General features: G+C 42.6%; 1 protein-coding gene across 4 annotated transcripts in view; it reads right to left on the reverse strand.

The window, feature by feature from the left end:
* Nucleotides 1-4,409: 4,409 nt before the first annotated feature.
* The window catches only part of LOC137413776 (bile acid receptor-like), a 65,131-nt gene continuing 43,876 nt past the window's right edge, over nt 4,410-25,664 (reverse strand). For 2 of the 4 annotated variants that reach the window (XM_078782196.1, XM_068099213.2), the window contains exons 5-10: nt 18,123-18,244; nt 14,945-15,028; nt 12,354-12,459; nt 10,452-10,601; nt 8,586-8,699; nt 4,410-4,936 (exon numbers count right to left, since the gene is read on the reverse strand). In XM_078782196.1, coding sequence (XP_078638322.1) covers nt 4,698-4,936; nt 8,586-8,699; nt 10,452-10,601; nt 12,354-12,459; nt 14,945-15,028; nt 18,123-18,244 — 815 coding nt within the window. In that variant the 3' untranslated portion in view covers nt 4,410-4,697. Of the gene's footprint in view, nt 4,937-8,585; nt 8,712-10,451; nt 10,602-12,353; nt 12,460-14,944; nt 15,029-18,122; nt 18,245-25,664 lie in introns of all 4 variants that reach the window. The other 2 variants (XM_068099214.2, XM_068099212.2) reach the window with 1 other exon arrangement.

Here is a 25,664-nt window from a genome sequence, read left to right on the forward strand (position 1 = left end):
TCTCAAACTCATTTTGCAAAAAATGTTCGTTTCCCATGAATCGTACACTTTTCAAAATCCAATCTCACCCCTCCCCTCCAAATCCTCCCCATCACCCATCCTTTTCAAATCTCCCCCCTTGCCCCTTCCCTCCCCTCCCTCCTAAGCTCCCCCCACACCCCTCCCCTCCAAGACTCTCCCTCGCTCCTCCCCTCCTAGACTCCCCTCTCACCCCTCCTCCTCAAAGCATCCTCCCTGCTTCTTCCTCCTTCCAACTTTCACCTTCATCTCCCCAAACCTCCTGCCTTGCTCTTCCCCCTCCTCAAATAACACCTCACTGTGCCTCACCCAATCTCCATCAAACCTTTTGTCTGCCCCATTCTTCCCTTTCTCCAAGCTATTCTGAAATCTCTGACACACCTTCAACAGCTCTCCCTACCTCTTCCTCCTCTTCCACATCTTACCCTACCCCTCCCCCCCCCTGTTCTGGACCCGATGCTCCCCCTTCCTCTTCATTAACGGTATGGACCTCAAACATCCGGGGCCTTCGCTCAAACTTGACTGACCTCTCCATACAGGTTGCTTCTGACAAACCAGATGTGATCTGCTTAACAGAAACTTTCCTCCTTCATGATATCTCTGATGCCTTGGTATCTCTCCCAGGTTACTCCCTCCTCCGGTATGATAGACCTGAGCCTCGTCCTGGAGGTGGGGTTGCTATCTTTATAAAAAAACTCTCTTCCTCACTCGCCCTCCACTGCCCTCTCTCCACCTCACCCCCAGGAATACCTTTGGCTACGGCTTCCCCTTCGCTCCCACCTTTTGTTCATATGTGTGTTGTACCGTCCACCAATCAGCGATGACTCCATCTACATCTCACTGTCTGATAATATGGACCAACTTCTATCTACCCATCCCAACTCTCTCTTCCTCATATGTGGTGATTTCAATTGTCACCATGCCAGTTGGCTGGGTGTGGGTACCTCTCTCACCAGCCATGGCTCTTCAGCAAAGGACTTCTGCGACTCACTGGGACTGACACAATCTGTCAATTTCCCGACCCGGATCTCAGTCAATGGAGCTTCTTCTCTTCTGGATTTGGTTATGACAAACTTCCCTGAAAATGTCTGCTGCTCTTCTTCTGCTCCAATCGGCTCATCTGATCATGTGCTTGTCAAAGTGGACATCTCTCTGACCATTCTCAGAGAGCCTCCTCAGCGTCGACGAGTCTGGCATTTCACTCAGGCCAACTGGCACGGTCTTCAAGCAGCCATCAATCATCTGGACTGGTCTCCCATCTCTACCGCCTCTGACATCAACTCATCCTGGGAATTCTTTCAAAGTAAATTGCTCTCTCTCATGCACAGATTTATACCATCTCGTCTTCAGTTGTCATACCCTTCCTCCCGTCCATGGTACACGGAATCTTGTGGTGAGGCTGTTGCCCTGAAACAACTTGCTTTCGTCTCCTGGAAAGCAAATCCAACGGAAGGAAATCTCATTTCCTTTCACAAAGCCCGAAACAAGTGTGTCTCCACCCTCAGGAGAGCCAGGAAACAATATCTCACCATTCTCAAGACCGAACTCTCTTATCTGTCTCCCTCTTCCAAATCCTGGTGGCGTCTGGTCAAATCTGTTTCTGGTGTTTGTTCCCCCTCCATCCCCTCCCTCACCTCAAACGGCTTAACGGCTGACTCCGCACGTGAAAAAGCTGAATGCCTCAACTCTGTGTTTGCCTCTAAATCTTGTGTCCCAAACCCATCCCTCTCTGTACCCACCATACCCAGTCGTACCCAGCTGCTCCTGGACTCTGTGTCCTTTCCTCCTGACAAGGTGGAAAAGTTTCTGTCAACCCTCGACTCTGATTCTGCAACTGGTCCTGACGGCATCAGCCCACGGGTCCTAAAATCATGTTCTTCTGCTCTTTCACTCCCTCTTTCTGTTCTCTTCACCCTCTCTTTTGCTCAAGGTCATCTGCCATCTGCTTGGAAATCAGCCAACATCACCGCTTTGCACAAAAAAGGTGCAAAAACAGATCCCAGCAACTACAGACCAATCAGCCTTCTCCCAATTATCAGCAAAGTCATGGAATCCATCATTGCTTCAGATATTAAATCTTTCCTCTTCTCCAATGGCTTGATCTCTGATCATCAATTTGGTTTCAGACCTGGTCACTCTACTCTGGACATGCTGCTTCTGCTTTCTCAACAATGGATGGAGGTCCTCAACGCCAAACAGGAAATTAGAGCTGTCTCCCTTGACATTTCACGTGCCTTCGATACGGTCTGGCACCCTGCTCTGCTCTCCAAACTCTCCTCCTTTGGTATCCATGGAAATCTCCACGCATGGCTGGCGGACTTCCTCTCTGGTCGTAGTCAACGTGTGGCCCTGAATGGGTTTCTCTCATCTCCTCTTCCTGTTCAGGCTGGAGTTCCCCAAGGTAGTGTTCTGGGCCCTGTGCTTTTTCTGGTCTTCATCAATGATCTCTCTGACTCTCTTGAAAATCCTCTCTATCTCTTTGCTGACGACTCTACTCTCTGTCGCTCCATTCCTCATCCCTCAGATCGGCAGTCTGCAGCCTCCTCACTCTCTGCAGACCTGGACAAAATCACAGACTGGTCAAACAAGTGGAACATGTCTTTCAATCCTGACAAATCTCACACTCTTACAATGTCTCTCCGAAAGGACCGACTGGACAACCCTCCCATCTACTTTCTCAACAATCCTCTCCAAGAAGTTCTGTCGCTCAAGCTTTTGGGTCTCACTATCTGCCATGATCTTTCTTGGGAAAACCACATTTCCAAGCTGGCCTCCAAAGCCAGTCGCCGACTGGGCATCCTCCGTCGTGCGAAGTCCTTCCTTGGCACACCTGAGCTCCTCACCACATACAAGGCTTTCATCCGCAGCTCAATGGAATACTGTTCCCCCCTCTGGGCTGGTGCTCCTGCCTCACACCTTGCTCGGCTTCACGCTGTTGAGGCCAAAGCTTTCAGAATCATTGGAATCTCCTGCGATGTAGTCAACGCCGAGGGCCTTTCACTCACTCACCGCAGGCACCGCAGGTTGGTGGTCTTTCTGTCTTCTACCGACTCCTCTCCGGCCTTGCTCCCCCAGCTCTCTCTGTGCTCTGTCCCCCCAATATTCCTTCAGGTCGCACAAGATCTGCCTGCAACCCTCTTATGGTTAAACTGCCAAAGTCTAGGCTCTCTGCTCACCTTCACTCTTTCATTCCCCTTTTCTCCCGCCTCTGGAACAAACTCCCCCACTCCCTTCAATCCCACTCCTCCCTCCAGGTCTTTAAAACAGCTGTTCACCACCATCTCTTATCTTCCCCCATCGAAAACCTTGATCTTTTCTACCCCCGGTAATTCACCCCAGAGTCCTTGCAGTGTTCATATGTTTTAATCCTCTCCCACCTCCCCCCAAGTCCTCCCGATGTCCCTGCTCTCAAATGTTGTGTTTGTGTCCTTCCCCTTCTTCCCCCTCTCTTTTGTGTCCTCCCCCCTCTCTCCCCATCTTGTCTGCCGCTCCCCTTGTTTTTTGTGTGTCGGTTTGTCTTTTTGTGTGATTAATGTTTGCTCTTTCACGAGCCTCGATCTTGTATACAAAAAAAAAAAAAAAAAAAAAAAAAGACGACATTTACAGCTCTTATGTGTGAACGATCAATGCAACAAGAAACACCTGACAGTCATCTCTTCCAATGCTTGTGCTTCGCTGAAATGGGGGGACTGAACATAAAAGTGCTATTGTTCCACAATGGTAAAACATATATGAATAGACATATCAAGAAATAAAATCTGACCTTCTGTACTCTTGCCTCATATTCATCTTTTGATCTCAAATCCAAATTTATTGAGTATAAAGTAATATTAACAAATTTGACTTCACTGTTCCAATACTTATAGAAGGCACTGTATATACATAACTTATATACCATTTTGTATTTTTTTTTCCCCTCATTGTGTCCTGGTTCTCTAGTAATTCCTGTAAATGACATGAAATATGTCTTCTAATGTGCATGTCTGCATGTAATGTTCCTCCATGATCCTCCAAAGAGGTTCCTTCATGATCCCTAGCCACTGTGGAGAACAACACTGGTCTACTCCTTTGGAAGCCATGACATCCTTCCTGACCATATACAAATGTGAGCAATGGGACAGCAGGCTTAATGTCCCCTCTTGGTGACCGACCGCACACTCATTGACGCAACGGCCTGCAAAGTAGCACGAGGATGACATTTTAAAATCAAAACTCATACGAGACAGCTCAGAGGTGATTACTCCAACTGTGATAAAATAACATAACCATCCCATCTCCGTCTGGTGAGACGTCGTCACAAAAAGATGGAATAGTCATGCAATGAATGATTCTTCCTTGAAATAGAAAAGTCTGAGGAGGTAGGAGCGTTAGATGAAGTAGCATGCAGCAGATGAGGATGGAATGGTTATTTATTTTCAGAGAATGATGAACTAAATAGGTTTCAAATCACGATGTTAAACAATTAATTTAATATGAAATGATGGATTATCCTGCACTGGAGCAGCATGTTGCTTTTAAGTGCTTATAAAGTGCTTTTCGCCCTTACACACCATCACTAGGCCAAAATGGAAACGACTCTGGATAAGTCACATCGATGCCAAAGTTAACTTTTGTTTCAAGCTTTGGTTGAGGCAAGACTGATTGTCACACAAATCTCTTCAATTCATCTTCTTTAACACTTACTGCATATCCCAGATTTCACACAACAATGGTGTAAGCTTGTGGTCTTTCCTCTTCCACGCGACAAGCAGCTCGGAGTGGTTGTGGTTCAGAGTTCGAAGGGAAGTAAGTTTGCTCAATAACCGGGCGAAGCGTTGTGGCTCGTGGGGCCTGCTCAGTCGAGAAACGGCCTCAAGCGTGGAGACGAGGGGAGCTTGAAGGCGCTCGACCCTAGACCGGTCATGGACGTACGGTCGGTCTTTTGAGGTTGGGGTGAAGTGGAAGAGGGTTGGGGGGAGTTGAGGCAAAGATTTGGATGTTTTGAGATAGAACAAAACAGTTCACATCGTGGGGTGGGCCAGAAAATATACACTTTAGTAAATATATAAATTAAGCACTGTACATACATCCTGGAAAATATATTGTGTAAATCTGGCTGGGAACTGGAGAGGGAAAAAGGACCAACATTTGTTCATCATCATAATGGTAGGTGTGGTGGCCCTCCAGAACCACCACATCAAGTTAGGAAGGATTTTGTAGTTTGTTTAGGGTACTGGGAATAACTCCCTTATTCTTTGCCAAATATCTCGTGCGATCTTTAAGGTCCACGAAGTGATACTCGCAGACTGGTTTGAGGTAGGTGCCAACCTTAACATCCATTTAAAGGACAGCACACTCATTGATGCAACACCCTGCCTGTGAAGTACCAATCTGACAGTTTGTAGTCGTGTCAGAATCTAACCCAGACGAGGAAGCTGAAAGGTAAGCATGCTACCTTAGAATATTTTTGCCAGCCTTTAACAAAATCGTCAAGGGGAAAACATTTTGACCAACACTTGTAAAATATATTATATTTATTTAATTTGTATATCACTATACAATGGAAAATTCATTGTTCAGTGTGAGTGTGTATATATAATATATATATATATATATATATATATATATATATATATATATATATATATATATATATATATATACAGACTTGGCATTTAATATGGAATTTTTTTTTTTGTGGGGGTGAACTTACTTTTCAAGATGTCTTAGAACCAAAAGTTCATTGGAATTATGTTGAAATTATTCTAGATTTTGTTAATGTGACCTTTAATAAACGAAACAAAAAACACATTTGACATTTCGAAACAAATAAATTGATCCTTGAAAGTGATGTAAACTGATATCGAACTCAATTCATGGACAGTACTGTGTTAAACTTCTGTATGTTTTCCAGAAGTATCTCTTTATTTTGCACCTTAGCCAAATTTATTTTTAACAAAAACAAAAGTTAAATTACGACTGGGATTACGGACAGTAAAATTACAGTTCAGTACTTAGTGTAACCCCCAAAAGCATTCAGGAGAGCACGTACACGTTGAGGCATGCTGTTCATGAGATTTGCCAAGGTTTGGACAGGAATCGCTTGCCATGCAGTGACAATAGCCTGCTGCAATTCACGCACAGAGGTCGGCTGCTGGTCCAAGTGGTCGATTTGATGCGTTAATTCTGCCCACAAGTTCTCTATCGGATTCATATCCGGGGACATGGCAGGCCACTCCATATGCTCTACACCATGGTCAGCAAGAAAGTGTTGGATCATGCGAGCACGATGAGGCCGTGCATTGTCATCTTGGAAGACAAAGTTTCCTCGAAAGGCTGCACGAGCAAATGGAAGCAATGTTTCTTCCAGAATGACCCTGTACTTGAACTGGTTCAGGTTTCCATTCAGAACAACCAGGTCAGTTTTGCCCCCTGCATGAAAAGCAGCCCAAACGGTCACCCCACCACCTCCAGCTTGGACTTGGCACTATACAATCTTTGTTGTAGGCTTCATGCACTTGTCTGCGCACTCGGACGCGGCCATCTTGACGATAGACCATAAATCTAGACTCGTCACTGAAGATCACGTGATTCCAGTGTCCTGGCTGCCATTGACGGTGCTCTCTGGCCCACTGCAATCGGCGCTGGCGGTGTTGTCTGGTCAGGCGTGGCTTTCTCAGGGGTCACCTGGCACGATAGCCTGCTTGAACCAGTCGTTGGTTGACTAGCTTTCTGGATACAGGCACATTTGTCAGTTGCTGACACTCAGCCCTAATCCGATTAGCTGACTTTGTATGGCCATTGCGGACTAACCAGTGCAGCTGGCGATCATCCCTCCTTGTGGTTCTGCGGGGACGTCCTGGCCTCGGTATTGGAGTAGGGACACCCCTCTGAGCATTTCGTTTCAGGATCTTTGACACCTGACCTTGCGTGATGCCATACTGCCGAGCAATAGCAAGCTGTTTCATGCCGTAATTTCGTAAAGCCACCACTCCATGACAAAGAGCATTGTCGAGTTGACGGACCATCTCCAGAGGAAGCGGCAATAACTTTTGGAGACGTGCAGCAGTTGTTTTCCACTAATACAGAATGCAACAACCCTTGTATACCCGACTGTGAAGCCAATCATCAAATGCACCTGTCCGTACATTTTGCCACACCACCTGTGATATAATCCTGTTGTTGACTTCTTGCTGCGACAGACAATCAGTGACATGGTTCTTTTAACAAATAAATCACCAAAGTGTAAAAGAAACTCACCAGATTGATATACTGAGTTAAGAAAGTAAACCCAAGTCAAGAAAAAAAAAATATTCCATATTAAATGCCAAGTCTGTGTGTGTGTATATATATATATATATATATATATATATATATATATATATATATATATATATATATATATATATATATATATATGTATATATATATATATATATATATGTATATATATATATATATATATATATATATATATATATATATATATATACATATGTGTGTGTGTGTGTGTGTGTGTGTGTTTCGTTGGTTGTTTTCTCCATTTGTCCGTTTCAGGAGGTGAAAGGGAGTGCTCCCCGGACCCAAGGTATCCACCTCCGCTCCTGTAAGGGATCACGGTTCATGGACCAAACTGTTCAACTTTTTCAGAGTTTTGTTCCAAGGGCTCTTTCCAGGATCGTCACCGAACACCCCCGGATTGCCCCCAGTTGTCGTTAATTTGTGGTAATATTCCCGGGGATGGTTTTTAAAATCTCAGTGAGGTTCCTCTTTATCATTCCTGTTGCTCCAATTATCACTGGTACAATTTTGATGCTCTTCGGCTTCCAAGATCTCTTGACCTCTTTTTTTGAGGTCCTGGTATTTGGTCATTTTCTTGATTTCTGCAGTATTTAGGCCAAAATCACTGGGTACTGATATTTCAATCAGTAATGCTGTCCTTTCTTTTTTTGTTCCCGAGTACAATGTCCGGACGCAATGCTTTGTTTTCTATGTTCACTCTCGATGGAATCATCAGGTCGTACGTGAGCATGACGTCCTCAATTTCAATGATTGCCCTTGGTGATGTTTCCATGAGTTTTCTGGTACTGGGATGTTGAAATTTTTGCAGATATGCCAATGAATCACTTTGCATACTTTGTTGTGTGGTTGTGTGTAAAGTTGTTCTGATAATAGTTTTTTTGCGTCCCAAGAGCAGGTGACTAGTACTTCCTGTTTCTGCCTTGCAGAATCTACACTTGTCCATCTGGCTCAGTCCCGCCATCTTTTTAAATCCATTGGTATAGTGCCCTTGATCTTGGGCATTTATTACGATTCATTCGCCGTCCCAGTTGAGCTGACCTCTTCTTAGCCATTCCAATTAGCCTTCTTTGTCTATCCCCACTCTGTCCAATTATTTTTTTATTTCCTGCTCTTTTATCATTCTCCTAGTTGTTGGTGCATGTTTCTTGACATTTCTTTTAATATATTTATTTTGTCTTTTTTGCAATTGTTGGGGCTGTATTTGTTGCCATTTCATTTTTGTGTGTGTGTGTGGGCGTGCGTGCATGCATGCTTGTGTGCGCGTGTGTGTGTGTGGTTTTTCTTACCAGCAGAAAGGATGGTAGTGGCAGTAAGCAATGCATACTCCATCTCAGTCACACCCAGTGCTCCCATGCTGTAGTAGAATTTAAACATCGGTGCAATGTATTCATCCTTTATCCCTGAACAGGAAACTACAATTAATAAGTACAGCATGGTGTTAATGACTAACTTTACAAGCAAAGCAGTGAAGTAACTTTGATTGCAATAAAATGAACATTCTTACAAAACTTTGGTAATTTATAAATACTAGTACACCCGCTCACTACGGGAGCGGCAAGAAGGGTCATTCCTCTTTGGGGTATATAGATTACAGTCAATCTATGGCCGGGTCTCAAGAACATTGGGTGTGTTCATTTACCAAGTTTCTTGTGGAGAGATCGCCAATGTGGTTTAAGCATTCAAGCCAGCACTCCATTCAAAACCGTTAAGGAACGGCTGGCTTAGCAAGCGCTAGCTAGCTGCTTGGTAAATGAGCACACCCTGGTCTTCCTCCCTTTCAGTTTCGTATCAAACAGCAGGAGCGAGTTTCAAAAGTTCACTATGAAAAAATGCGACGGTCGTGGCAGAAAGGGCCATGTTATTGACCCAACATTTGTGGGGTATATAGAGTACAGTAGATCTTCGCTCAGTTTTGTAAGTAAACCTGACTTCACGGATGTCGGGATTCCTCCAAATTTCTTCATTTAGTGTTATAAAGAGCATTAGCGACTGTTTAAAAAGCTAAGCATACGTGTTTGTGGTTTATAATATTTTTACTTCCTGTAGAAGCCATTGCTCCCATGGACGCCATTATAACTATAAGCTATTTATACACGTTATCACTGCAGGAAAAACGCTTTGGGGAAGTGGGACATTATTCGTAATAATATTGTTTTGTAATAACATTAACAATATGCGATTATCATTCATTTTGTTGTTAAAATCGTCTTTGCAAAAACTCCACGATAAAGCTAATTTAACATTCATACACACCTCAACATACAATGCCATTCACGGCAATGGTGGGGAAACACGCTCGGGGGGAGAAAACTCCATAACAACCTTCATTATGTAACCCTTGGTCATCCTGTCAAGTTTGGTTGAGATTGGATAAGTAACGACGGCATGTATTGGCATCAAATATTCAGCAGACAGACAAACACAAATGGCGTATTTTAGCATGATGTGTAAACTCCTCAACCTAGGGGACCTGTACCTCCATTTTTCCATTAAAAAAACCCACACTCCGATGTACCATACTCTGTATTTCAGAGTGTTGGTTCTTCTGAAGCAGTTTCCTGGCTTGTGGCCATGCTTGTTAGTTTTCCATCTTTCTCCCAGCAGTAATTAGGGCAGGAATTTGGAAATTGTTAATTGTGCCAGTTATAACTCGCCTACTCTTCACAAAAGACACCGTGGGATCTTTAACGTCCATCAGCTAATGCTGGCAGACGGGACACCCAGTTTAACGTCCATTCAAGGGACAACACACACATTGATGAATCGCCCTGCCTGTGAAACACCAGGATGACATTTTATAGTTGGTTCGGGATTCAAACCAGGCTAGACAGCATGTGGAGGCGAGTGGCGTCTAAATTATATCAGTCTAAACCAATACTACTTGTCATAAAATGGTAATGCATACAAATTAATTAAAACCTCACTGGGAATTTAGGTCAATTGGGCCTCTGGGTCAAAGTTTGTTCCTGGAATAATGGGTTAATTTGATGGAGATGCTTCCAGCTGCAAGATGACTTTAAAATATACATATTCATACCCCCCAGAATGTCGCCGTTTATGTACGAAGTCTGATCTTGTTCTTCACTCCAAATGAACAACCCTTAAAAGCCAAAAAACTGACATGCCGTTGTAAGGTCGGAATCCCGACATACCGGCATTGCGCAGCAACTGGGCGTTGAAGCCTGGTGACATTCGAGCAAGCTGATCTCCGTTGTAAGTGAGTGCTGAACGGAGCATCATGGCCTCAATGGCTGAACCCTTGAGTAAAGCAATCTGGTCTTCGTGGCCCAGGGTCTGAAAGCCTGCCGGGAGAACAGTCAAAGAGCAATCGGTGAGCTTGTCATTTTTATGCCATATTTTGAATCGACAATGTTCATACCCTTAATAAAACTCAGGTGTTTCATGCTCAATATAGGTGCTACCCCCTCCCCCACCTTTAACCCCCCTCACCCTCTCTCCCCACCAACTCCTCCCTCTACTGTTTATTTTGTTCTGTTCAGTGTTCTAGCTCTTCTAAAGTCTTGACTTTATACAAAAAAATATGATAAACCCAAGGATATTCAATGCCTCACCTCTCTCAAATAAGCAGAATGGGCTTTCGCTGAGAAGCTTTTGTTTGTAACGTAAACCCTACAGGAGAACCAAACATTGCCAAATATTGAAGTGGCTTCACTGTTTAAAAATAAACAGTCTATCCATCCATCAAAAATGAAGAAGAGGAAACCTTTCTAACCCACTGTGTTTAATTCTAAAGGGTAATTCTAAAGTGTAATTCTAAAGGGTAATTATAAAGTTTAATTCTAAAGGGTAATTATAAAGTTTAATTCTAACGGGTAATTATAAAGTTTAATTCTAAAGGATTATTATAAAGTTTAATTCTAAAGGATAATTCTAAAGTGTAATTCTAAAGGGTAATTATAAAGTTTAATTCTAAAGGGTAATTCTAAAGGATAATTTGAATGGGTAATTTTAAAGGGTTAATTCTAAAAGTGTAATTCTAAAGGATAATTCTAAAGTGTAATTCTAAAGGGTAATTATAAAGTTTAATTCTAAAGGGTAATTATAAAGTTTAATTCTAAAGGGTAATTATAAAGTTTAATTCTAAAGGATTATTATAAAGTTTAATTCTAAAGGATAATTCTAAAGTGTAATTCTAAAGGGTAATTATAAAGTTTAATTCTAAAGGGTAATTCTAAAGGATAATTTGAATGGGTAATTTTAAAGGGTTAATTCTAAAGGATAATTCAAAAGTTTAATTCTAAAGGGTAATTCTAAAGGATAATTTGAATTGGGTAATTTTAAAGGGTTAATTCTAAAATGTAATTCTAAAGGATAATTATAAAGTTTAATTCTGAAGGGTAATTCTAAAGGATAATTTGAATGGGTAATTTTAAAGGGTTAATTCTAAAATGTAATTCTAAAGGATAATTATAAAGTTTAATTCTGAAGGGTAATTCTAAAGGATAATTTGAATGGGTAATTTTAAAGGGTTAATTCTAAAGTGTAATTCTAAAGTGTAATTCTAAAGGGTAATTCTAAAGTGTAATTCTAAAGTGTAATTCTAAAGGGTAATTATAAAGGGTAATTCTAAAGTGTAATTCTAAAGTGTAATTCTAAAGTGTAATTCTAAAGTGTAATTCTAAAGTGTAATTCTAAAGTGTAATTCTAAAGTGTAATTCTAAAGTGTAATTCTAAAGTGTAATTCTAAAGTGTAATTCTAAAGGGTAATTATAACGGGTAATTCTAAAGTGTAATTCTAAAGTGTAATTCTAAAGTGTAAATCTAATGGGTAATTATAAAGGGTAATTCTAAGGGGTCCTAAAGGGTAATTGTAGTGGATAATTCGAAAGGGTTTCGTTCGTTTCTAGGCTTTGCCCATTTCATTTTTTAAATGCAAAACTGAACGCTTCCTTCGGAAACGGGTGCGATTTCTTTCATCCCTTACAAGAACATCCACCAATGGTATTCCCAACGGACCATAGCCCATAGGTCTCACTGCGAGTACCATTCCATGTTAGAGCTTGACACACTGATGTACTGTGTTGATGAAGCACCTGGCAGTTTCTTCGTGAACTCGATTAGTGCTTGCACGTGTTTTGTGGCTAACTCCGAAAGGTGAAACAGCTCCACCACATCGTGCTGCTGTTCCTCATTCTCCTCCTACATTCCGCAACCAGAAATGGACCATTTAAGTCAACACCCACACAATCATCTAAAGCACTCGCAGGCATAGAAAATACAATTGTTTCGTCTTTCAGAGATGCAAAATCAACAGTATGAATGAATGATCGTTTTAAGGCCGTTTTCCCCGCTAGAGCGGGGGTTAGCCTTGCGGGCCCCATGACAATCATGGTTCCCTGTTTGAGGCAATGTTTTTATGGCCAGATGCCCTTCCTGACGCCAACCCTTGGTCATGCTCTTACGATGCGCAGGGATACGGTGTACCTATTCTAAATCGGGGTACACACCGGGATCATTCATCCCAGCAAGCTGGTACTCAATTTGCCGACCTCTGAAGGATGACAGGCTGAGTCAACCCTCCTGGCATTAATTCAGCGATCGACCAGGATTCGAACCCAGGATCCTAGGATCCCAAGCCGGCACCCTAACCGCTAAGCCAACACCAGGCTCAACATTATGACCAATTATATATCAGCAACAGAGCAAAGATCAATCACTTTCTATTCGATAGGATAGGTGGGGGAGGGGAGTCCATTTGGTGGCGAACTTTTCACACAACAATTTTGTGCCCGTCTTAGATTGCCCCCAGGGCATTAAGAGGCAACCGCCATCTGTGGCCTAGCATCATGTGTAGACCAGATCAGCTGGGACACACAAATTAAAAATTAATTCTCAAATCATTAAGTCAGCTGGGTTTTTAACTGATGATCCATTTACAACATGATAAATTCTTCTGAGATCGATCGGTTTCCAGAGGATTGAAATCCAAATCCTTCATGCTGCTGCTTTCAGTCGGATTCGAACTGCAACCTTTATATCCCAGGCCAATATTCTTACTACTAAGCCACCATGTGCGAGTGATTTTCCTCTTGTAGGGCAATTACAACATAAGAAAGATAAAGTCTGATGAATGTTCTGCTAACCAAGACATATCAGCAACTAGAAACCATCTCAAAACACAAAGCCCGTCCACATGCCCGCTTTATACTTTTTTTTTTGTATACAAGATCGAGGCTCGTGTAAAAGCTAACATTGATCACAAAAAAACAAAATGACACATAAAACATATGATAAAGGGAGCGGGAGACAAGATGGAGAGAGAGAGGGAAGCACACAAGCACAACATTTGAGAGCAGGGACATTGGGAGATCTGTGGAAGGGAGAGGGCTTGGGGGCGGAGGCATGGGAGGGGGGGGGGGGGACTAAACTTGAACTTGATAAAACGTCAGTTAGAAAAATTGTACATTTTATTCATTTATTTTCTCCATATTCTCATAATAAAGGTTTGTTGAAGACAAAAGCTCAATGTGTAAAAACGTTATGGCCTGAGTTGTGTTCAGTTACCAATCAGCTAACTATTGCTTGACAAGTCAGCTGTTCCTTATCAACAGTTTCGAATGGAGTGCTTGCTCGAGTATTTCAGCCACTTGGCGAGTGCTGTACAATAAACTTGGTAACTGAACACACCTTTAGACAGACACACTGAAGCTCAATCTGTACTATAAGAGAGCCGTTTGTCTGTCCGTGTGTCACCATTCTTCTCAGAGATGGCTGAATGGATCTTCGTCAAACTTTGGGAGGTTCATCAGTGAGTGCCAATGTGTTTATCAGTGTTTTAGGCCAAAAAAAAAATTTGGGGAAAAAAAATCGGCTTGTTCTTGTCACCTACCCAGTTTTGTCATAACTCGTCCACAACTTTTTGAGATATCATGCTATATATCGTTTTTGGCCCTGTGTCCCACTTTAAAAATTCTAGTATCCAGATCCAACTCCGAATCTTCACCAAAATATAATAATTTCGGCCATGTCACACACCCAACCTGTCCATCAAATTTCGTCTGAATCCATCCATAAATTTTGAGATATCCTGTGCACAGACAGGGGTGAAAGCAAAACTGCCACACATATGTACGTACATGCACACACACACACACACACACACACACACACACACACACACACACACACACACACACACACACACCCCTATCCCACTATGCTGGGGGAGGAAGGGGAGGTGAGGATAATTAGCAGGGGTCCCCGGTGTTGCCCGATACTATTCAAATCCTGTTAGCATTTTGAGGGAATGAAATTTTGTTTTTTCTCTATTTTTGTGGGGGCCTAAAACACTTCCCTACACCCACTAAGGAATGGGGTCGGGATCATTTAATATAGCTACAAAGCTACAATTCACATAGTTACAAAGGCTTAGGCACAACACAGTGATTAAAAGCAAAATCCTTGTTTTTTGCAACGATGAAAAAATGCAACGATTTTTTTCCCAAATCTTCAAAACGTTTTTGCCTAAAGCACTCCCAGGCAGTGACTGAATAACCACTGAAAGCTTGATAAAGATCCGTTTGACCATCTCGGAGAAAGATTGTGACACGCAGCCAGACAAACAGACAAACATACTACAGATACATATGCAAGTATATGTGGAGGGACAGAATGAGATCCGTACAAGGTCATGGGGCAACCTGTATTGTCTATGAGCTTCCATAATCCTGTCGATGAGCTCCTGCTGCTCTGCAGTCAGTTCCGAACCCTGTGGTTGTGACAAAAACATAACAGGCCATTAAGAAATGGAAAATTCATGACACCTTCTTCAAGTCAATATTCTGTTCATGGACAATATTTTGAAGACGGTCATCTTGATTACAAACAATGCAATTGGTGCGTTGTCATGCTGGTTGAAATAAGGGCCCACACCATAGTACTGCAAATCCAACTAGAATGACACTCATAGAGCGCATAGTCTCTCCTCACAAGTTCATTCTGAACAAAAACCTCGTTAACTGAACACTTCTACAGTGCGTATCAAAAAAAAAGGTAATCCGAATTCAAGGGGTTAATATGCAAAGGTTATTAATTTTGACAATTTACATGTGGTTTACTAATTAAGAGGAGATCCTCAGCTTTCCATTGATACCTTCCATGCATCATTGGTGTCACACATGACGGAGTACATGTTCATTGAAAATGACAAGTTCAAATCGCATTTTTACAAGTTTGGCTAATCGATGCAAGTCAGGATAATTGGTGCAAAATGAACGTCAGATGTGAAACATTTCTCAGGAATGATTGGCCTTTATGCACCCACACCTTCAACATGTCCACCTCCCCTTTCAACACAAAGCTCACAGCGGCGGAGCATGCCCTGAACTGCTCGTCTCACCATAGCCGGGTCATTGCGCAAAGCATCCACTTCATGTCGAATACGGCCCTGCAATTCGTCAAGATCACGGGGAGGAGTTACGAACACCTTGTTCTTTAAATGTCCCCAAAGGAAATAATCACATGGTGTGAGGTCAGGTGATCTTGGCGGCCATTCCACTGCATGGTTGAGGGTGATCACTTGGTCTCCAAAGAGTTCCCTCAGTCGATCTCGGACAGCGATAAGACGATGTGCTGGGGCGTCGTCTTGGGCCCACCAGAGATATCTGAAGACACCACAAACCTGTCGCTCAAAGTTCTCCTCCAGCTGCGGTAAAACTTCATCATTGATCATCTGCAGATTCCTGTTACCATTGACATTCCTTTTTAAGAAAAATGGTCCGATCACCTGACCACTTCCACAAAGTCCCAACCAAACAGGCCACTTTTGTCGATTCATGTTGGTGTCAAAATTAAATTCCGGGGGTTGTCCTGTCGGTGCATATTCAAGAACATTATGGGTATTGACCTTGCCGTCCATGGCAAAAGCAGCTTCGTCGCCGATAATGAGATACCGCAGGAAATTGACATCTGCTTCGCAACGTGCTATCAACCATCCGGCAAGCACCAGCCTCCTGGCAAAATCCCCTGGCGTAAGTTGATGCCGGATGTGAATCCGATATGGATGTTGGTGGAGGTCCAGTCTTGTGATTCGGTTGAATGTTGCCGAAGGCAATCCCGTCCCATTTCGTCTTGCGCTGGTATTCCTAGGATGCTCCAAAACTTGCTGCCTTACTGCTGCAATGTTCATTTCCGATCGCCCAGTGCGCCTCCTACCAGAATTCCCCTTGTTGCAGTCGAGGCTAGTGCCATGCTCTTGGTATTTTCTAACATTCGCCCAGATAGTTTTGGCTGCTGGAGGCTCCCATTCTGGGAAACGTTCCCTGGTCGCATCACGAGTTCGCTGCAAACTTCCAGTTTGGTGAAAGGTTGTAACCACGAAGGTCCGCTGTTCAGTTGTAAGTTGAACCATCTTTTCAATGACTCAGACTGTCTCTGAACCCATACACTGTAGGCCCATCTTAAATACCCATCTTAAACAAAGGACGACGCAACCGACGATTACCAGACCAGCTTAACAATTTTACATAATCAACTTGGCAGTCGACAAGTAATGCGTCCATTTAAAACTGTCTTGCACCGATTAGCCAAACTTGTAAAAATGCGATTTGAACTCGTCATTTTCAATGAACATGTACTCGGTCATGTGTGATGCATGAAAGGCATCACTGGAAAGCTGAGGATCTCCTCATAATTGGTAAACCACATGTAAATTGTCAAACTAAATAACCATTGCATATAAACCCCTTGAATTCGGATTACCTTCTTTTTTGATACGCACTGTACTATTATGTCCCACTGCTATTATGGCCAATGTACCCGTACAATCCATGCACCCTATTATATCACCGTTTATTGTCATGGGTTAAGTATGTACGTCATTCATTTAATTCTTCCCTCGCATCGTGTCATAAATCAGATATGTGAAGATAAAGATTTCAATTCAACCAATTATGGTTGGAATACTACATCACCAATTATGTCATCGTTATCACCGTATATACCCCATGAAGAGTTGATGACATATGCCAAGGTTCAATGTTTTTCGTTGAGTGGTTTTGGGGAAAATGACGTTCAATTTTTTCCCCTTTAATCCAATATGGCTGCAATACCATGTGACATATGACGTCATAAATTAAATTACCCCATTACATCAGGTCATAAATCAGATATATGAAACTTCAATTTTTGGATAAGGATTTCAATTCAACCAATTATGGTGAGAAAACCACTTCACTAATGACATCATTGTTGTCACCCTATATACCCTGTAAAAATTTCTGTAAAAACAAAATTCCACTTTGACATTTTGGGGTATTATGTGTGGATCAGTGACAAAAAAAATCTCAAGTTAATCTATTTTAAATGCAGACTGTAACACAACAAAATGTGAAAAAAAAGTCACCGGGTGTGAATACTTTCTTCTGAAGGCACTGTATCTCAATATGCGGGTTTCAGAAGGTGGAACGGAGCCCTCTCAGGTCTCAAAAGAATCCAAACGTGTGTGTGTGTGTGTGTGTGTGTGTGTGTGTGTGTGTGTGTGTGTGTGTGTGTGTGTGTGTGTGTGTGTGTGTGTGTGTGTGTTTCAACAATAGAATATCATCTGAATTCACATTGATATCAAAGATTAAGCAAAATGTGAGGATTTGAACTGGTAGCCAAAGTTGCTTACATATTACAATCAGCTCTCTTTAGTGGCCAAATTATTGTGCATGCATGAATCATTATTTTAAAATTATGATTATGTGAATGATGTCACCACCTGTCTTGTACTAACAGGTATTTTTTCCTTCTTGCAGAGAGCTGGTGACTTGATAACTTAAAGGGAAAGCCAAACAGAATAATCATTATGTGATATGAATTACCTCGCAAACTCTGGTGGTTGATGAAACCAATTTGTTGTCGTTCTGGTTTGGATTGATGTCCATATTCTTCTTCATGCTTTTGCGAAGACGTTTTGATTTGCACTGCACCTCTGTCAACAAGCCTGAAGCAAAGGTGGATAACCGGTAAAACATTGGTGTGTGTATATGTATGTATTTGGTTGTTATTTCCAAATGTGGGTTTCAGAAGGTGGAAGAGAGCCCTCCCAGGCCTCGATGTTTCCACCTTCGTGTGTGTGTGTGTGCGCATGCGTGTACAAAATATGTACAATATGTCATGCACAAGACGCATGTACACAACATACCACTGTACATGTCACATATAACGTGTGTATACAATACAACATGTGCACAATATGTATATATATAACACATTAAAATGATGTGCTATACACAGCATATGATGTCACACAAAACAAGAAAAAACATGCCAAAGCAAAACCAAAAGTAAAACCAAAGTCAAACGTGTATAAACCATAATCGTGCATGTGTACGTGTAAATCACAATCCATGCATGTGTCAAACGTATATAAACCATAATCATGCATGTGTATGTGCAAATCATGATCCCTGCATGTTTACTCGGGTCCGCCAAATCTCAGGCCCTCCTTCCACTCGGGTCTGCCAAATCTCTGGCCCCCGCTCCCTGTGCACGTCATACCTCCTCGACTTTTTAATCTGTTTGCTAATATAAAAGGTACTGTTGAGTCATGCAGTATTTGTTGTGGTCATGTAAGTTTAGCATGAAAGGGCTGTGGTTTTGCAGGGCAGTAGCCTTGCAAGTCCTCAGTTCTCACTGTATATTCAGGTTCACACGAAAAGCTGCGATAGATGGCATGAGGCCTCAGTCACTGGTTAGTGGCCCATGGCAGTTGTGATGGTCAATGCCAATATCACGGGCTAAATATTGGATGTTTGACCATGCACATTCGCATGGAGGTTGATGGCAGCATTACGAGCGTAGTATATTGTTAGTATTTAAAAATTGTATACATAGTCGAGGCTCATGGTTTACGAGTACACTAAATGGAACGGAATGCAAAGGACAAAAGGAACAGAAGAGGGAGAGAGAGAGAAACACCAACAGCAGAGTTAAAGGCCAGGAAGCATGAGGTGGACGTGCATTCTGACCCACAATCCTTCCCACAACAATGGGTGTGTGAGGATGCATGGTGAGGATGCATGGGGCTGGAGAGGATGCATGGGGTGGACAAGATGGCTACAGAATGAAACTCTGGAAGAAAAACTGGAAGTTTGGAAGGAGTGGGAATTGGAGTGCATTGGGGTAGAAAATTTTATGATTTTGGATTGGGGATGATCTAAGATGGTGGTGAACAGCTGTCTTGGAGACTTGGAGGGAAGAATGAGATTGAAGAGGATGTAGAAGTTGATTCCACAGGTGGGAAAAAGAGGAACAAATGAGTGGAGGTGAGCAGTGATCCTGGATTTAGGTAGTTTCGCCAGAAGGGGGGTGAGGGTGGACTGTGTGAGTCCTCCAGAAAGCTGGGGTAAACAAAGCACGGAAAGATCAGAAGGTGCAAGACCAGAAAGGAGGCGGTAGAAGACAGAGACCACCGACCTGTCTGCTGTGTTGAAGTGATAAGCCAATTTAGACTCAACTTCATCGCTGGAGATTACAATAATCTTAAAGGCCTTGGTTTCCACGGCATCAAGCTGAGCAAGGTGTGAGGCAGGGGAGCCTGGCCAGAGGGGAGAGCAGTACTCCATGAAGTTGCAGATGAAAGCTTTGTAAGTGATAGCCCGCTTGTCTGAAGGAAAAGGGATGTCATAGCAGAGGGTGCAGTCATCAGCAAATAGATAACGAGAATTTATAGTGTCAGAGATCATTTATGAAGATCAGGAATAGGACTGGGCCCAGAACACTGCATTTGGGCACTGCAGCCTTGACGGGGAGAGCAGATGAAAGCATTCCGTTGAGTGCCACATAGTAGGGGAGCTCCCAATAGAGTTCGTGACCATTTTCCCGTGATCAAGGTTTGAAGGTTGATTTTGAAAGATAAAAATATATATAAAAAAATAAGCTTGGGTATCTTTTTTTAAAATGCGGGCTAACTCGGCCAGAGGACAAAATCCAAGATGTCCGCCAAAACCGCGAAATCGGGCATATTTCCGCCTACGTGAATGCTACATATACATATTGGGTGTCCATATGTGGGTTTTTCTGGGCCCAGATCTTGCATCTTACATCAGTCAAGTGATATTGTGACTTAAAATGATATTAAATGATTAATGTTGACCAAAATCCAAGATGGCCGCTGCAAAAAACCATGTATTGTATATGTTCATAATTGTGCATACCATAGATTCATCGCTGGCGTCTAAATACAGTTTTACATGACTAGTGTTTTCATTTATAACCTTATTGTTACTATGAATGACTTTTTGAGCAGGTAACGAACCAAGATTGCTGCCTTATCTACAAGATGGTTTGATTAAGTTTCACAGGTATTTGTTCACAGGTAGTTGTTAGTATTAATTTCCAGGGAGTACCAGGGTGGACAATGGATCAAGGCATTACAGTTAAGTATATTCAACTAATAATAGTTAAAATATTAGTTAAGTCCCTTTCTTTAAGAGATAAAGATCTGTCCTGTTCAATATTTAAGTTCAGTTAAGTATTAACATCATTCATATCATGCTGTCTGATGTACGGTATGTACAGTAAGTAATAGGTTTTATTTTTCATTGCAGAGTATACCATGGCGACACCACCCATTCAAGGAAAGAAGAGAAAGAGTGAAGATGAGGACCAGCCTCCAGGACTATCAAGCTCCAGTGAGTGTATCCTCTGTCATAAGCATTGTGATGAGGAAAAGAGTAGCTTAAGCCCAGAAGCCTGGCAGCATCTCCAACAACAAGCAGAACGATGGAGAGGATTGGACAAATACGGTCAAGTCTTTGATGCAGTGCCATGGCACAATGGACCAGCTGGAATATATTTCCACAAACTGTGTAAAGTTCAACTGGCCAGTAACTATAAATTGGAGCAGGCACTAAAGCGACAAAAGAAATGTTTTGAAACAGAAATCTCTCGCAGCGATGATGTAGCTGACGAAGCACCTGGACCATCTTGCGCTCAGAGACAATCACGATCACAAACCGGTATTATACAAGACAAACATTTGTGTATTTGGTGTATGAAGGGAGAAGACCTGAAACACCCTGGACGGGACAAGTGGCACATCATGCAACAAATGGATGCATGGCATGTCTTCAAAGGTCACACAGTCCATCTGGACGACGAGAATATGCGGGATCGCATTTTGACACTGATTGATTCCACGTCAGATCCATTTGCCACAGAGATCCGCTACCATCGGTCATGTTGGACGAAATACATCAAAGTCCATGATTATAATGATCAACATTTGCACATGCACAATGTACGACTGGCAGAAGTACGTCAAATGTTTTTCAAACATGTGCGCACTGTAATTTTTGAAAGACATGAACTCCGAACACTACAGAGCCTTCTACAAGACTACACGCAAATGCTGGTGAACTTTGGCATGACTGTGAACACTGTGAAGTCTAGCACAATAAAATCTATGCTCCAAACGGAATTCAGCGACCAAATTGGTTTCCACGAAAGAGTTACAAAAAACAAGAGCTCAATGGTTTTTGACACGTCAGCTGGTGGAACATACATAGAAGCTGCTGTAAATTGCCTAGGTGCAACTGATGACCAACTCGTCTCAATTGTAGCGCAACGAATTAGAGCTGAAGCAGCAAAAGTATCGCCAATGATCTGGCCACCTCACATTGACGATTTACTCAATGAGGACGAAACAAGCAGCCTACTGAAACAGCTCATTTCCCGTCTAAAGTCTTCAAAACCTCAGCGTGACCTTGATATGGAGGATGACGACTCTGCAGTTATCGCTTTGACTGCCTTGCTCTCTTCATATATGACAGGCAAACGAACTTCATTTGGAACAAGGTTGTCTGTTATGATACACGGACTAACCAGAAGCCGGGAACTTGTCGAGTTATTGAAAAAATTCTCAATTGGGATCAGCTACAAAGACGTGCTACATCTCTATGATGCTTGGGCCAAGTACGATATTGAGCAGAACAAAGCATGTCCAGAGGAGCTTGCACTGGGTATGCCAGGGACAGCAGTAATGGACAATGATGACTTTTCTGAGGACACGCTAACTGGCGCGAACACTTCACACCGTACAAATGTTATGTTTGTCCAGCCACTTGATTTGGTTCATGCTCCAGAGGAATCGGCCCCAGAATTAACAATTCCCAAGTCTAAAGAAATGAAGCATCTTTGCATCGATCAGCATAAAGTCCATCCTTACAAGACTGTCCAGCGTGGAGCTCCAAGTATGCGAACAGGTGTTGACATTACTCCTTCAGATACTAAAGTCCAGAGGCAGCGAGGACTCATTCATGCCATGGCACGTCTAGATGAGACTCATACACCACCTGCACCATGCAGTCAAACAGTTGGGGGATTTGCAGGTTTCCAGTCAACAGTTCAGCCGCATGTTGTCAAAAGCAAGCCGTATTACTTCTTGACTTTTCCAAATCCTCCTGGAAAATCTGTAGTGCACGAAATAATGTGCCGGATGGTTGATGCAGCAGGCAAAAAGAACATGCCCTTCATCCAGTTGGTAGGAGATCAACCAGTGTATGCCTTGATAGTGCAAATGAGATACGAACACCCTGATAAATTCAGTGTCGTGTTGCCTTCTATGGGCCCATTTCATATTCACATGTCTTACATTTCTGCCATGAATAAGCGTTTTCACGGGTCTGGCTTGTCTGACATCCTCGTTGCGGCAGATGTTATTGCAGAAGGGTCTGTGGACCAGGCATTACGGGGCAAACACTACAAGAGGAGCATACGATGTCTCCGATTGATGTATGAAACTCTGCTGAGAAGAATCATACAACAGTCACTACAGAATGGGGGAAGCATCTCAGATGAACTTGAAGCTCACTTGACTGTCCTGCGGAATCCTTCCTCAACAGCAGAAGAACGGCAGGAATGTTATGCACTTCTGGAAGCCAACCAATAGGTTATTTCATTGGTGGCAGATGAGTTCAATAGAATTGAGGAGTCCGGTGGTTCAATGGCAAAGTACTGGATCACATTTATGGAGATGACTGAAATATTGATGATGAATCTGCATGCGTTGAGAATCCAGAACTGGGAACAATTCAAGTCGACATTACGTTTAATGCTACCATGGATCCAGATTTATGACAACGATAAATATGGACGGTGGTTGGTTGAGTATTGGCTGGAAATGGAATCCCTCCCAGAGGATGTAGCACAATACATGCGAGATGGCTTATTTGCTCAATCCATGTCGGGAAAGCCTTACTCATGTTTGCCATTGGATCTCTGGATCGAGATGACAATGAACAAGGGTTCAAAGATGAAAGCTGGCTGGCTCAAAATTTTGAAGAACGAAAAGATGCTGCTGTCACATTCCCGAAATGCTAACAATGTTAATAGAGTCCGATCCTCACTGCATGATCTTGCCAGCACATCAGAATCAAAACGACATCACAGTGAAAATGCTCCCACTCGCATGAAGGAAGACGAACAAGCTGTACAAGATATTAACAACTGCATCACTGAATTCGGCTGTGACCCTTTCAATGAAGAAAACAAGGTCTTGAAGTCACTACAGTCTGGAATGGTAGCTTCTGATGACCTCATTCAAGATTTTGAATCGGTCCACACCGATGGCGAGAAATGCTTGAAGGCATTCTGTGAAGACAGAATGTTCAGCAGCAACAAACCTTTCCATGCAACCATTCACAGGAATTTGAGACGGAACTTCAGCAACCCACCTTCAGTCAAGACTGGCGAGCGCATCATGAAGTCAGACGCAATGGAGAACAGAGCGATGGCAGCAGTTGTCTCACTTGCTGAAAATGACACCGAAAATTTCACCTTGTCAGAGATAATGTCGTACCGAGTCACAGATGAATGTCTGCCAATATTCAATATCAACGGCACCATGAAAAAAGTGCAAAAATCTAAGTTGGTAGAAAAATTCAAGCTACATGCGTTGGAACCAACACCAGACAAGTACACGGCGATCCTGGACATGGGATTTATATGGCGTTTGTCTACGCCATCGGTAGAAGACAGGGAAAAGGCTGATGGAATTTCCTACACCTGGGGAGACTACACATCGAAGGTGTTCGCCGTCATTATGAGCAGACATAAATATGCATCACAAGTTGTGTTTGTCAATGACAGATATGATGTTTCCCTGACCGTCAAGGATAGCGAACGCAAGCTTCGAAAAAGCACTTCTGGATTTTCAGATGGCTCCAAGAATGTATTTTTCAAGCAGTCGGACAAATTCCCATCTGCCAAAGGATTTCAAGACTTCTTCCACAATGCAACAAACAAGCAGCACCTACAGATCTTTCTCAGAAACGAGTTCAGCGTGTTGTACCGAAACTATTCTAACACTGAATTTGTCTACTGCGTTGGGCCCACATGTGTCAATCTATCGACAGGTTTGCCTGTTACAGACTTCCAGTGTGAACAGTTAGAAGCAGACACATGCATGTTCTTCATCTACTCACAAATACGTAAAGCTGGAATATAAACACCTGTTATCATCGACGCAGAAGATACGGACGTGCTTGTATTGGCATCGTATGTTGCTCATAGAACTGAAGGGGTGCTCGCAATGAAGTACAAAAAGCAGTTCATAGATTGTACAGCTTTCTGCCCGAAGGAAATAGCAGATATCATAGTTCCTCTTCACGTCCACAGCGGCTCAGACACAACAGCAGCATTCTTTGGACATGGGAAGAAAACCATCTTCGACATATCATCCACTTCACCTGAAGCTAGAGCGTTCCTCAGTGAAGTAGGGAAACACCTACCGGTCCCTCAGCAGGTGCTTGATCATATGACGCTGTACACCATACGGTACATATACAAGGACAAACAAAGTACCACTCTGTGTGATGCTCGGGCCAGGAAGTGGCGACAAATGAAAAGGAAATCAATACTGCGGCTTCCACCAGACAAAGAATCCCACGATTTGAAAGTCAAGAGAGTGAACTATCAAACCTACGTGTTGCTCAACTACGAAAAACCTGATGCGCCACCGTCTCCTTTATCTCATGGCTGGCATCTCGAGGAAGGCATGTGTCTTCCATTGAGGTACATTCACCCAGCACTCCCAGAAAAAATAACTCAGGCTTTGGAAAGCAGCCCAACTATGGATGATCCAGTCGAGTCTGGGTCCGAGACGGACGATTCGGACAGTGAATAACAATTTCAATCTATCCAACACAAACAAACTGTTATAACAACTATTGTCATTTTCAACCCTACCGTATATGCTACTTGTGCAATGTGTATCACTGCTTGTAAATGTAATGTCATGTCACTGTAAATATAATAAAACAAAATAGAGAAAGATAAATTCTTTCTTACTGATTGCAAATGAAAACCTTGAACATTGTGTCAAATAAAAGACGTTGCAATAGATACAATGTACAGTAGCC

Source organism: Myxine glutinosa, chromosome 7 (assembly GCF_964187855.1).
Source record: "Myxine glutinosa chromosome 7, kmMyxGlut1.1, whole genome shotgun sequence".
In the NCBI taxonomy this organism is placed as follows: domain Eukaryota; kingdom Metazoa; phylum Chordata; class Myxini; order Myxiniformes; family Myxinidae; genus Myxine; species Myxine glutinosa.